The sequence below is a fragment of the Mixophyes fleayi genome, unplaced genomic scaffold, assembly GCF_038048845.1.
Source record: "Mixophyes fleayi isolate aMixFle1 unplaced genomic scaffold, aMixFle1.hap1 Scaffold_46, whole genome shotgun sequence".
NCBI classification, from domain to species: Eukaryota; Metazoa; Chordata; class Amphibia; order Anura; family Limnodynastidae; genus Mixophyes; species Mixophyes fleayi.
In genome coordinates, this window is record NW_027448146.1 from 376,244 (window position 1) to 391,660 (window position 15,417).

General features: G+C 40.7%; 1 protein-coding gene across 1 annotated transcript in view; it reads right to left on the reverse strand.

Annotated features, from left to right (window-relative positions):
• Nucleotides 1-15,417, reverse strand: part of LOC142134220 (metalloprotease TIKI1-like) — a 78,896-nt gene that overhangs the window by 7,910 nt on the left and 55,569 nt on the right. Inside the window, exons 3-4 of the mRNA XM_075194543.1 lie at nucleotides 8,628-8,774; nucleotides 7,161-7,335 (exon numbers count right to left, since the gene is read on the reverse strand). Of these exons, the coding sequence (XP_075050644.1) occupies nucleotides 7,161-7,335; nucleotides 8,628-8,774 (322 nt within the window). The remainder of the gene's footprint in view (nucleotides 1-7,160; nucleotides 7,336-8,627; nucleotides 8,775-15,417) is intronic.

The following is a 15,417-nucleotide window of genomic DNA, read 5'->3' on the forward strand; positions in this document are numbered from 1 at the left end:
AGTATACACACATGAGTATGTACAATATAACTTTACATCAGAACACATAAAATAAATTGTAAAGATGCTTTTAATGCATACTATACATACAGCAGGGCCACCATCAGGGGGTACAAGGAGTACAGCAGTATGGGGCCAAACTGCAGCGTGGAGCCCCACCAGCCCTGGGCGCAAACAAATTTATTAGGAGATGGGGCCTCCGCAGTGAATTAAGGGAGTTAGCGGCGCCATTTCTAGGCAGCAGCTGCTCCTGAGATGTGAGAAGTGGTGTGGGGAGAGACCTCTGTGCATAATTAAGGATGCGACAGCGGGGCCCCCTTGTAGGAAGCATGTTTGCCTCCACTGCTAAGATTTCGGGACCCACAGATTCCGCCATTTGCTCCAGTCCTAGCCACCCAGGTGCCCGGCTCCTGGACAGAGAGCTGCGACAAGGCGCAGAGGCTCCCTACAGCATCGCTGACGTCATGTAATTAATAACGTCACAGTGCTGCCAATAGAGAGGAGCCGAAAGGAGACAGCAAGAAAACGCAGAGAGGTAAGTAAACTACTGCAAGGGTTAGATGGAACCGGGTATGGGGGCGGGGGGTGACTGTAGAGAACGGAGGGGGAAGGCAAATGTTGGGTAGAGAATAATTTAAAAATGAGGGTGGGGTGAGTGAAGTTAGAAAGGGAGCCCTGCCTGTTACATTTTTACTGGGCCCTGCAATTTCAAGTGGCAGCCCCGCATACAGGGCATGATTCATCTTTGAACACAAGTCCATTTGCATGCCGTATCATGCGTGAAATTGCTCTGCGCATGCGTCAGAATTCAGAACGGGACCTATGCCAGTGAACGCAGTTGCATGCAATTCATGTCCGCATGCAAATGACACTTCCAACTGCCTACGAAGAGCGAAACGAGGGTGGGAAGGGGTGGACGGAGATAGGCAATGTTCAGTAAAGGTGAGCCGAGGTTGTGCGCACACATATGCGGCTGATGCAAGCTCTGGGCATCTCTAAGGTAAGTATTTTTTAGCCATATCACTTGCACCAGCTACAGGGTAAGTGTAAGTAATAACTGATAGTAATGTCCACACGTATGTGTGCCAGAACATGTGTTTGCAAGCAGGGCCGCCGATAGGGGCAGGGTACTATTTACCCAGGCCCGCCCATGCCAGGGGGCCCGGGCTAGGTCCTCACTGCTGATTATTTTACAAAAAAAAATTCCACCTGTTTTAATAGCATCTTTTTTTCTCCCTTGTCTTTTATTTTTTTCCCTGCCGGGAGAGAGAGGCACAGTGTGATAAAGAAGGGGGAAAGAGGCACAGAGTAATAAAGAAGGGGGGGGGAGAGGCACAGAGTGCTAAAGAAGGGGGGAGAGAGGCACAGCGTGATAAAGAAGGGGAGAGAGGCACAAAGTAATAAAGAAGGGGTGAGAGAGAGGCACAGAGTTATAAAGAAGGGGAGAGAGAGGCACAGTGTGATAAAGAACGGGAGAGGGAGGCACAGAGTCATAAAGAAGGGGGGAGAGGCATATAGTGAAAAAGAAGGGGGGAGAGGCAAAGTGTGATAGAGAAGAGGGGAGAAAGAGGCACAGTGTGATAAACAAGGTGGGGAGGCACAGTGTGATAAAGAAGAGGGGGAGAGAGGCACAGTGTGATAGAGAAGAGGGGAGAAAGAGGCACAGTGTGATAAACAAGGTGGGGAGGCACAGTGTGATAAAGAAGAGGGGGAGAGAGGCACAGTGTGATAGAGAAAGAGGGAAAAGCAGCATGGAGGGCGCAGTGTGATCATAAGGGGGCACAGTGTAGTTGTGATGAAGGGGCACAGTAATGTGTGTGATGGCACATGGAACTTGTGGCCATGTAGTGTGTGCGAGGTAGGTAGTGGCTAATTAATTGGTGTTATTTTGTTTGTGGGGTGATGGTGAGGCAATTTAATAGTGGGGACTATTAATGTAAGATGGGGTGGTTTGGGGCTATTACTTGAATGTGAGGGTGAGTTTGGGGAGAATGAGGTCTATTTATTAAATGTGACTACGAATTATTCAATTAAGGTTGCGGGAAATAGGTATATTTATGAAATGTAAATACTATTAATTTATTGCTGGGGCTGATTGCAGGGAGGGAAATAGGTTTATTTATTAAATGGGAATACTATTAGTTTAATGTTGGGGCTGGAGGAAGGCCTCATTATTACTTGTGGGTGCTATTGATTTAACACTGGGGCTGGTTATAATTTTCTTAATTTTCCCCTTTTTTTCCCCCCAAATAGGGCCCCCAACATTCCAGGATCCAGACAAGCAGCAACTAAAGAAAGCAGCAGCCACAGGTGGTGAAAGAGAAGAACAGGTAGGAGAGAGTAGGAAGGTGTGTGAATTGTTGTGATTCTAGTGGGACAATCCCAATTTTTGGTGAGTGTTCTCCCCAATGTAAGACGCAGGCCAAGTCTGTGAACAGTTTATGTACACAGTGTATTCTTTCTATACTGAAAGTCAGGAGTGCTGGGACATATGTCACGCTCCGGCAAGTGTGCACTCCACCCTTGTTTCAATGGTGTACACATCAATGCAGGTTTCTTTTCTACAGGAGAGTGTCCTAGCACTTTTCACCTGCTAGCCACACTGCAATGATGCATAGCCATGCCCCAATAGTATGACCACACCCATATCACATTTTCATGGGGCCCCCCTTATATGTTGTACCGGGGCCCTGAATTCCTCTTGGAAGCCCTGTTTGCAAGTAAGAGAAAGTAAAATATGCATTGTATGTACAACACACATTAAGAACATCCTAATTTTATATTTTTCATGTAAAAAAAGCATTTTTTAAACATATATTTTTATTAATGATTACTATATTAAGTTTATAAAATCTTTTGATTTTTGCATGTGTTCTTATGGGACTTTACATTGCACATATGCATGTACGTATCCTGCAGTGTGTTCTGCCTGTGTGCAGACGGCAATTAACGTACAGCCAGAGCATACCCAGGATTCAAATGGAAACATTTCTTGAGAACCGCTTGTATTTGGATACGGACGTGCGTGCGTACAAGTTAAGCACTTTTTTTTAAAGTGCAAGTTGCGTTCACAATGCTTTCAAAGATGAAACAGACCTCCAATGCATTTTGATGGTGTATCTTAGTTGCATACAGCTGTTCTGTGCTAGCTGGTGGGACGCATACATGTACTTTTTAAGTAAAAAACTATGCCGCGTGAGTCATTACTATCATTCGGCATTTACACTTGACATATACTGGGTGCAAATGATAAGGATGAAACCAAGTGTATTTCCGAGAAAAACAGGACTTGAGTCAGCCGCATCTGCATCGCAACCTTCATTAGTACTGCCCTTCCCTCCCCCGTACCGCCTCTTATGTCATAGACAGGCGAAAGCGTTTATTGGAGTAAGGTCCGATTCTGAGCATGTGCAGAGCTAGATACGCTACGCAATCGGACGTATTTACGAGCATGATGTGTATGCATAATGTCAATAAGACATTTTGAGAATTTGACATGTTTCAGAAGCCTAGGAAGGCCCACTTAGACTCACTAAACTTAAAAACACAGACAGTTTGGGCCTTAGAAGTCTAGCATGTATAACTTTATCCCACAAAGAAAAGTCATGATTAGTACTAATGTCTACAAACGTAACACAAATAAAGCTAAGCAGTCAGCAAACATGTGATTTCCCAAGTCACTGCTTGTGCCAGAACTGTTCCACTGTGACATCTACAAGCAAGAGGTAGTGACTGCAGGCACCTTTAAGATGCATTTCATTCCTTTTTTGCAGCAACAATGTAAATACAATTATAAGTATTAAATATAGTTACCTAAGATATGATTACCTAAATAAAATACCCTCTAAGCGCAGGTTATATAATCGATTACTGAGCAATCAATACGCTGCATGAGATTTAAACCTTTTTGACTTTGCAATGGGAACCTTTATGTGTGACAGCATTGTAAGTCAGTAGGCTTTGTGTGGGTATACTATGGTGTAATAGGATTATCCTTTCCAGATGGTTTTACATAAAATAGTGTGTAACCTGATACAAATTCCCTGACATCAGACTCACATTGACAAACTCTACAAGTCCTATTTAGGTGCGTGTGAATTTTTCAAGATATCAGAAAAAAAAACAACTTTTAACTTGTTCTCATACAAAAAAAAATGTTAAACAAAAAATTGCCTCAAATTGACAGCCACGTAAAATGGATTTTAAATGCTTTGTTATTAAAATAAGAAAAAGTTGATCTTTTTTGCCAATGTTATGCACTAGGTCCACTAGGAAGTGGGCAGGATACATGAGAATGGAGTTTGCCAGAAATTCCAGGAGAGTTGGCAAGTATGCTCTATATCCCAAAGCATTATGGAAAATACATCTCATACTGTTAAATGTATTGTAGTGCCATGTACTCAAATGTAACAGCAAATATGGTATTTTAATCTGAAATCCCTGCTTATAGACTTATAGGGGTATATTTACTAAACTGTGGGTTTGAAAAAGTGGAGATGTTGCCTATAGCAACCAATCAGATTGTAGCTGTTATTTTGTATAATGTACTAAACAAATGAAAGCTAGAATCTGATTGGTTGCTATAGGCAACATCTCCACTTTTTTAAACCCGCAGTTTAGTAAATCTAGCCCACAGAGTTATAACTGTAGACATTAGGTTACACATATGGTTGCTCCTTCCTTTCTCTTTAACATAACATAACCAGGGCCGGATTAACCATAGGGCTAACTGGGCTACAGCCCAGGGGCCTATGGCATCCAGGGGGCCCTTGAAAGTGCTCAGCAGCAGTATTGATCGGTCGGGGGCGGGGGCGCCCCCGGCGCGATCAGTGCAGGGTTCCCCCCCCCCCCCGACCCAAAAAAACAACAACCCGTTTCGTCAGATCTGTCCTATACAGCAGCCGCAGCGCTGTCTAAGAAGCGTCCGCGGCGGTGCTGTATACACTACAGCACCGCCGCGGACGCTTCTTTGACAGCGCCGCGGCTGCTGTATAGGACAGTGGCCACTTAGTTAGCACAGGGGGGTTTCTAGAGACTCAGAAACCCCCCCTGCGTGCGCCACTGCAGTGCTGCTGAGCACTTTCACTACGGTCCTTCTCCGGCACGCTGTAGTCTCCTTACTGAGGAGATCTCGTGAGTCTCACTCTCACGAGATCTTCTCAGTGAAGAGCATACAGCGCGCCGGAGAAGGAGGTAAGTGCCGGGGAAGGGGGGGGGCGCGAGCAGCTCGGATCATGGGAGGGGGGGGGGGGCAGCTTGGCCCCCTTAGCCCAGGGGCCTCCATTCCCTTAATCCGGTGCTGAACATAACACATAATAATAATAATAATAATCATAATAATAGGTCAGTTTCAGCCCAGCCTGTTGAATAGTGTTGTTCTGTACATCATTTTATATTCCTCTAAGCTTGCCACACAGGTGGCAAAATCTTTACATTGACTTATTCAACTAAATGTGCAGAAAATAACTGCATATGTGTGCAAAAGATAGTAAGATCAAAATGTGATGGAATTTTTATTGGGCCAGGCAGTAAAGTATGATGACCAGTAAATACATCAGCCTGCATATGTAGTCATTAGCCAAAAGGAAACATGCCGTGCCACTTGTGAGATACTCCCACAAAGTGGCTAGCTCATGGCAGGAGAATTTTGAAGAGATTAGAAAAACGGACTTGTATGTTTTTGCTTGTAGGTCACAGAATGTTTCATTTTTTTCAGAAATAAATTTCTGAACAAACAAAAACCATTTAGTCTATAAGTGAATCTAGTATTCCCTACTTCTTTACTAATAACCCACAATTGCCTTGTAGGAGGTGTATTTTCTCTTTACTGACTGTTATGCATTCTGACATCGTACACTTTTAAACTAAGGCTGGGTACACACTACAGGTTTTTAGCCGATTATAGGGCCAAATACCCATAAACCAACTAACACGATGACCGATGGTCGTTCCAAAGCACCAATAGTCAGTTCATTTGGTTGGTCGGTAAAAGTAATAATCTCGTTCCGATCGCCTTCAGATCCTGCATTCTGTATGCACTCACGATCACGATCTCCATAAAGTATACAGAGTCATGATCTTTACAGTCGATACCGGCAATGAACATATCCTTGGTGATTAAATGTAGAGAGTGCTGTAGATGGAATAATTCGTCTCTTCGTTCTGAGACTGAATATATTGTTTCAGAGTCACTGAAGCTAACAAAATTTGTAATTACATGTGGATAGCTATAACAAGGCGGTTAATCAGTGTGACAGGAATGAATGAATGAATACTGTACTGTCTGTAAATGACTAAAGGACCAGATGAAGAGCACATATCTGAAGGTAAATCATACTTTCCTACTCTCCCGGAATCTCCGGGAGGCTACCAAATTTCGGGGAGTCCTCCCAGACTCCAGTAAAAGTAGGCAAACATCCCGGACCCTGTAAAATGTTGAAATATACGGCATTGAATAGCAGGGGGTGGGGCTTAATTACATCATTAAGCCCCGCCCCCACCATTCAATCTGTGGATTTTTGTATTTTATGGTAGTAGCAGGACTATAGTGATGTAATGACGTTGTCACACCCCCTTCTACCCTCTGTCACATGATCTGTACTCCGATCTCCTGGAGTACAGATTTAAAAAGTTGGGAAGTATGAGGTAAATCATATATAATGTGTTCGCATATATTGGGAGACTGATTGGAAATTCAATTGTTTGTAAAATCGTGATAACTAATTGGCTGAAGGTTTTTGTAGTGTGTACCCAGGCTTCGTCATATGGTCATGTCACACAAAGCAGGGCCTATCTGTTCAGTAGAAAAGATCACATGAGCAAACACAAAGGGCCTGAGTCATTAAAGAGAGCAAGGCAAAAAAGGAATAAATTTGATCCTGGAAAAACCATGCTACAATGCAAGGGATGCAAATTAGTTTATTATTTTGCACATAATTTAAATACTGGCTGTTGTTTCGTATAGCACACACATGCTTGGTAGCTTTATTTTTACACTGAAATTTAAAGTTGATCTAGGACATGCCAACCCCAAATATAAAGCTGTCCCCACATTTTAAATTTACCTCCCCCTCCAATGCAACATGACTCGGGCCCAAAGGGTATTATGCCAATGGCAAAATATAGGTAATGGTAGAAACTTTGTATGGGGTGAATCTTACCTGCCCCAAAAGCAAAGAAAAAGCTCTTGTCTGGAAACTGTTCCAGCAGATCTTTTACTCTCTTCCCCATGCGCTCATTTCTTTTGTAGATCAGTTCTTGGCGGAAATAGTTATCGATCTCCCGCGCGGTTGTTCGTTCATGCACTGGGAGTGTGGTATTAATAAAATTGGGCACCTGAGAAACAGAGTCACGAACAGAATTGTAATTGATGATGTTAAAAAATAGTGATAGAACCAGTCTTCATGAAAAAGTATGCAAACATTTATGTCATTTCAGTTTACATGGCATTTTATCAGCTGTCAGATAAAAAAATAATCTTGATACCAAATGTTTATACAATGAGTTATTAGGTACACTAGTGCCTCTCAACTACTGCTTCATATATGCAGACAATACTATTTAAAGCATATAGGCAGCGCAGTGCTGTATTGTAGTACAATACAGCACCGCGGCGGATGCTTCTTTGACAGCGCCGCGGCTGCTGTACAATACAGTGCTGCTGGTAGGGGTAGTGTTTAGTGCCCATTCGTTCGCGGAGGGGAGGGGTTTCTGGAGAACTAGAAACCCACCCTGCATGCGCCCCTGATGGAGTTATTATTTGCATATGATCACTAAGGGTAAATTTTCCAGAACTTATGGAAGGGGAAAGGGGCAGTAAACTGATAATAAATTAAAGTTAAAAGTAATATATATTCTCTAAAATGTTGCACCAAAATTGGAGGCGTTAAACTAGTGGTATCTTTATCACCACTACAGGAGAAAATCCTTTAGGGAAAGAGCTTAAAAGCCCCAATTTCCCTTTTTCAGTGAGAAGTGATTTATATCGTGAGAAGAAAAACCTAGAACTATCACTATTGAGTCCCAAATAGAGTGAAACAGCTGTCTGAAGGTGGGATCCTGTCTCAGAATCTACATGTGTCATGGTCAGAATGTCCATCCAGTAAACCATTGATTCTACAGGCTGCACAGTGAATTGCGTTTTCAGAAAGTACAGCTCCTGGAATTAAGATGTTTATTTGCACATGGTCACTATGGATGAGTTTAAAATCTTTCTAGGGGCTAGATTTACTAAGCTGCGGGTTTGAAAAAGTGGGGATGTTGCCTATAGCAACCAATCAGATTCTACCTGTCATTTTGTAGAAGGTACTAAATAAATGAAAGCTAGAATCTGATTGGTTGCTACATCCCCACAGCTTAGTAAATCTAGCCCTTGATCTTTTTACTTTTTTAAGTGAGGTCGAATCACACATACCACATTATAAACATTTTAGAAACCCCTATCTTTGGGCATAAGCTAATTCATGAAGTAGATTTATCAACTGCAAAATACCACAGAGTCCAAGAAAATACAATTGTGATTTAATGAACAGTTTTCTTTGCTGCTGTTATGTAAATTTCTCCCGTCATTCCACTGAACAGTAAAATGTAATTTAAAGAAATATTAATAACAGAATGAGTTAACATACTTGTGAAGGATCTTGGTTAAATATTATTGAGTTCAGGTCTCCACAGTTGTAATGTTTGATGAGGTCCTCCGTCGTGTATGGAGCTTGAAGACTGCCTGCCCGAAGGCTCTCCTGTTGCAAGAGGGTCTGGTTTAAGGCAAATATTACCTGTAACAATAAATTAAAAGGAAATGTTTCACTTTTTTTTATTAATATTGTATTGAGCATTGAACTGAGATCAATACATTGTTTTTTGTTCTTTGTATAGGGTTGTTACATTACACAGGGGTCCTACAGTTCTAATAGAATGGAATAATATTGTTATTGCTATGGAAAAAAGCAACATAGATTAGTACTAGTTGTTTTCTCCAAAAAAAGAGAAATATCTCAAAAGGCACCTTAAAGAACAACCAAATTCAAAATTTTAAATTTCAGATACCATGAAGGTATTATCTACCCATTCCATTAGACAGAACTAAAACTCTTCCCACAACTTTCGGATGGTTTCCTGATTAAATCTGATACAGGTCAAAGAGCTGAGACTGAGTTGCTGTGACATCACTGGCCCTGTGACATCATTGGCCCCGGCCCTGCCAATCCGACATTCTGCATTTCTGCACAGTAAGTATGCCTGTCAGTCACTGTTTGGATGTTTAACAAGGCAACTTAACATGACGATCTACTGTAGATGGGTAAAAGAGAGCATTGTGGACATAACTAGTTAAAACCACCAGTTATTTCATGTATATGATTTATCTCAGTAGTACACAGCCTTTGATGTATGTCAAAAACTAGCTTTAGTTGTTGTTTTTGTTAACTTTACCAGGCATGCTCTGCTCATTTTTAGGAATCTGAGCATAAACTGGACACTTTGGGGTCTATTTTTTATTGGTGGCAAGTGGGCTGCATGAACGATCATACTGTATGTACCACAGCTATTTATCATTCCTCACCTATGTTATCATAACCTACGAAAAGTCTCCTCTTCTGCGATAGCGAAGGGTGTTTTGTAGGCAGACAGAAGCTGCAGCTATGGCAAAGAGTGTAGTGCGCATGCGTCGGTAAAAGTCCGTTCAGTCAGAACCGTTTTAAACTTATTCTACATGAACTGAGCCTTATAATCACAAATGTGTTACATAAATCACATTTTAATCTACTGTAATTTTAATAAAAAAACTATCTGCAATAAATGAACTATTTCCCTGGAATGCCCCCACTGCTCACCCCTTCAGAAGCAGCGTGCTGTGTAAATGGAGGGGAGGAGCTGCCGGGAGGGATCTAGAGATGCTCCTGCTTCTCTGATTTCTATGCTCTCCGGCTAGGGCTGACAGGCAGATCGGTGCGTTATCTATTAAGAGTTGAAATGCAGTCAGATCGCAGTCACCGTGGAGGTCTAGGGGACTGCGGTAAATGGGTTAATGCAGGAGAAAACAGATGTTTTTCCTGTGGTAACCCTTTAATAAATTAAGTGAAGTCCTGTAATAGCCAGTCTGGATTTTTGTGCTATCACAATTTAATAAATAGACCCCTATGTAATTAGTGCACACGGTGTACCTCATACTTGCCAACTCTCCTGGAATATCCGGGAGACTCCTGAAATCTGGGTCAGTCTCCCGGACTCCCGGGAGAGAGGACAATTCTCCCGATTCCCGACCGGCTGTGGAAAAGTAAATGGAGGGGGCAGGGCTTATTGGCGTCAAGGACGCGTCATTGTGGCCCCGTCCCTCGTTTTATTGGCCAAAAAGGGTGGTGACAGCTTTGAGGGCGGGGCTAACAGCATGATTCTTCGAGCCCGCCCCCACACACCCACCTGACCCTCGGACCTCCCGGGACACAAGCTGCCAATGTTCCAACTATGATGTACCTTCGTGTCTGGAAACAAGGCTCAATCTAGTAGTATTACCCTTTATGAATATGGGTGATACATACATGTTGTTAGAAGAAATCCCATAATTGACAAGGAATTTGGTATTAAATTATTGTCTATAAAGTAATTAATCTTCAAGTGTAACCATAATGGCTGTTTGCTAAGTACATTGGCATAATGAGGCTGACTGAGCTGGAGGTTAAATTCAGAAGACGCAGAGGTCATTTTAATTATTTGAATATATTATGCGGCTTCATCAGACACAGTGGGTGTGTGCACAGGGAAGTCTGCCACAATATGACACACAAATCCTGTAAGTGTAAGCATCAAATAATTCCTCAATACCAATAAACAGGGTGCAGATCAGCACCAGTAAAACATATGACTACATAATAGCTTTTGGGTAGAAGGCCAAAACAATTGGTGCAGTAAACACAGTTATTGTCTATTCTAGATAATGAAAAGGTGTTTTCATAGTCATCAGATATACCATATCAAGGGGTATATTTACTAAACTGCGGGTTTGAAAAAGTGGGGATGTTGCCTATAGCTGTCAGTTTGTAGAATGTACTAAATAAATGATAAAAAGAATCTGGTTGCTATAGGCAACATCTCCACTTTTTCAAACCCGCAGTTTAGTAAATATACCTTCAAGACAGATATGTGTCCTCATTATAAAACTAGTCTGTGTCATGTGATCATCTGCTTACAACTGGAAGTAGACCAAAACTTTTATATAAATAAGAATTACTTTAGAAAATATTTAATAGAATACAATCTACATAGAATGATTTTTTTTATGTGAATTATTACTTTTCCTGAGATATATGTCAGTATTGTCTGTCCAAAGCAAATGCCAAGGTTGAAATAAAATTAGAAAGAAGACTGACTCACTACAGACTAAACAATGTTCTATTAAATTACTCTTTCGTGAAAATTCCTGTTTTTCAAAACCAAAGCACTGAGCACAGATTTCCAAACCATAATCTAATAAACTGATTGACTTGACTGCTCAAAGTTGAGAATGGAAACACAGAGAAGATAGGGCAATTGATTGAACAGATGTGAGTGTTTTTGTTTTGAAGGCCTAGAAGCTAGCAGGGTGGCGATTGGCTAATTTAAGTTGCATAATACTATAAGCCTTTCATATGCAGATTGGTTCTTTGATCCCATGTGAATAAAAGAGCAAAGCAGGGGGTCTTTTGTCTTAAAAAAAGAATCTGCTGTCTGAGGGACCCTTGTTCTTCTCCCACCCCTTCAGCTAATATAGGCTTCACCAACTATCTTTACAGAGGGAACATGGCAGCTGCAGAAATACCCAGAGAAGATCCTATATTGTTTTATACTAAGGTTCAAATACATTAGTACATTTCCTTCTGAAAGGTCACACAAACAAAACATTGTCACATTTACATTTTCTCATACATTAGCAACAGGTGAAAATGGTCTGATTTACTTTTTAAAACAAACTGTATAAAATACTTAGCAAACAAGACAAGTTTTTCGTAAGACGTTTTTTTTTAAACCATAAAATGTAGTGTAATATATGATAAATGACATTTTTTTAGTTTTAAATATTTGTTCTGTGTCTCAGTCATTAAAAGCACAAATACATTTTCCAGAACTAATCTTACAGGGTTATAGGGTCATAAGGGCATAAGAAGACAAATACAATACTTAACAATAGTTTCTATAACCATGCACGTGTGGCATGCTAAGAATATTTTACCGTAGTATTAGTATTATTATTATTATTAGTCAGAATATAGTTATAGATCTCCTGGATTACAGTTTTGTTTACATAATGATAATAATGCTTACAACCACATCAACTGCAAAAACAGATGCATTTCTAAAGGGTGTGGTTGATGTTTCCACGCTTCTATTCTACCAAATATACAAGCAAATGCCCCTGACCCACCATCCCAAATGCGAGTGGACGCAACATTACAGGTGTAAGTTGTGCAGGTACAGTGCAACATATGTTACACAAGTTGCATTTTTATGTGGTGCAAATGGACTTACATCTAAGGCAGGCCCTTTGTAAATGACTGACTAAATTCAACTGATATTTGCAGCTAAATAGAAACTATGCACTATTTATAAGAAGGGTTGGAAACACACACACACACACACACACACACACACACACACGGCTCAGTGGTTAGCACTTCTGCCTCACAGCACTGGGGTCATGAGTTCGATTCCCGACCATGGCCTTATCTGTGTGGAGTTTGTATGTTCTCCCTGTGTTTGCGTGGGTTTCCTCCGGGTGCTCCGGTTTCTTCCCACACTCCAAAAACATACTAGTAGGTTAATTGGCTGCTATCAAAATTTACCCTAGTCTCTCTCTCTCTATCTGTCTGTCTGTCTGTGTATGTATGTTAGGGAATTTAGATTGTAGGCTCCAATGGGGCAGGGACTGATGTGAATGAGTTCTCTGTACAGCTCTGCGGAATCAGTGGCGCTATATAAATAAATGATGATGATATATATATAAATAGTATCAGTGTTACTACAGTGAGTCACTACAGGTGGGTGTCACATAACCACTCTACAAAATAATACATTTCCTTGCCTATTTTATGTTCATATCCCTCCTTTGTCCTTCTTCCCATTGATCACACTGAAAAAGTTCCAAAATATTTGTATGATATTTGAGTGGGGAGGAAGCGATGTAAAAAATTCTGTATAGTTGGCCAGGAAATGTCAATGTGTGTTCCACTAACCTCATTTTTGATTAGTGCACTGTTGCCAGAAGCATGCCTTTTTGAATGGTACAGACCTGGTTACTTGCAGGTATTTTAGTTCTAAGGATCTACTGAACCTGTTTAGCAATACATTTATTTCCTTCTCTGCTGCTCACATGGTTCACCATTATTCTCAATCCTCCAAATCAGATATTTCCTTCAATCATTCTCTAGATTACTGTCTTTTTCCAACTACAACAAGCAGACATGTCACAATTTAGCCATTAGGCACAAACAAAGAATGCCAAATCAGTAAGCAATATGACACAATTACACTGATCCCAGTTGTTCGGGTTCCGGGCTGAACAACCAGATTGTAATGCTTGGTACTATAACTTGTCCTTCTGTGTTGTACGATGGCATCACACTCATCTGGTGGTCACTTGGGAGCATACATATGGTACAGTTGTTGACCAGTTTGGTCAAATTTACCAAACTGGCCAACACAAACTGCACAGCGAGCACAGTGTGAGCTATTTTATTTTTTTGGCTCCAGACAGAACAAATTTCATATACTTAAAGGATAAACTTCATATACTAATTCTATACTTTCACTATACCTGAAGATAACTTTCAATACATGATTAAGTGAGTTGCATCAAAGTGTCAGGAAACAGACAGTAGAACAGCAAACAATTGGAGGGAGCTTAGGAGACATCAGTGTTCTAATGTATTTGTATTCATAATTTCAACAGCCTCTTAGTTTTAGTGACTCATCTGTCCAGAGGCTACATAATTGCAGTGTACATACAGCCATAGTGTTCTGGTGGTGTTAATTGTTATAGAAAAGCTCATTCTTATTTACATTCTGGAATATACATTTGCCAAAAGGGGCTATAGATCTTTGTTATCCATACAGGTGGTGGTGGTAACTTCTATACAGATAAGCTGCTTCCCATTTTTACTTTGGTGCAGAGATACCTATATTTCGTGTTCGCACTGATTACATGTGTATTAACATACAACTACATATTTGGCACTTCTTTGCTTTCTACATTAATTTCACATACTTTAAACCTACATATAACTGTCATAAGAACTGTTCAATGTTCAGTATTTATACAAAGGTTGATCTTTTATGTAATGGTTTGTACTTATCCTCTTTTGCACTCTTCACACAGAGTACATATTTCAATGGTGCCACAAGCACTAACATTTCTCTGTAATCTAGCATTTATCTAAATTTTCCTATGCTAAATATGGTAATATTTAAACAAAGAAGAAAATCCCACTTTATTAAGTTGATATCCATAAACCCTCACATATAAAAAGCTCCCACTTTATCATGTTACTGTTTTAATTAGTTTGCACCTTCAATGGAAGACCAGGGCCAATTTTCTATGTTTATTTGGCTGACATTTACTTATTATGCTGTTTGTTTGCCAAATAATTAATAGTCTCAGAACTGTAGATTGTCCAAGGAAATTCTGCAGAAACACAAAAGGATCATTCTTTATAAGCAATGCCAAAAATCAGAGGCTGTACAAATTTGGCTTGCTGTGCAATATATACCAAGCTGTAACCCACGCCAGTTTTATCTGATTATTATCATTTTTGCAGTATCTTGAGCTATTACATGGGACTGTTTGTAGAAGAGAGAAGTTTTCTTTTATGTCATAATGCACTTTGCAATCATGAGTTTGTCACGGTACTCCCACTGTAGAAGGGAATTAAATAAGTCCCATTTCCCAAAGCCCCCTGCTGAGTCAGACACTGAGGAGTGCAGGCAGTGAAAATTGTCAGCTGGGCAAATACTTGAATAGGTGAATGCAGTCAAAGGGAACCAAAGATGGGTTTCAGCTTAGTGGAGACGGTGCAGAGATTTTGGTGGAAACTGGATGGTTCAGGAAGCAACGTGAATGGGGAATAAGTGGAGGGTAGTGTCAAGAGGAAGCGGGGAAGTATTTTGGTACTTGTCTGCATCACTAAAGGTAAAATAAATAGAGTGTCTCCTGGACATAATAAAAATGTACTATTTACAGATGAGATGTAGAGGCCAAACCATCATCTTTCTCTCTCATCTTAAAGCAAGAGAGTGTCTTTTAATACCATTTGTGCACTTACTGTTACCTTTTTTCCCGACTGTGTCATATTGCTGTGTCTTCTCATTGACAATCACAGTGCTATAACCAGCAGCAAAAAAAAGAAAAGGTTGTGATGTGAAGCAGCAGTAAGACGAACATGTCTGAGGGAA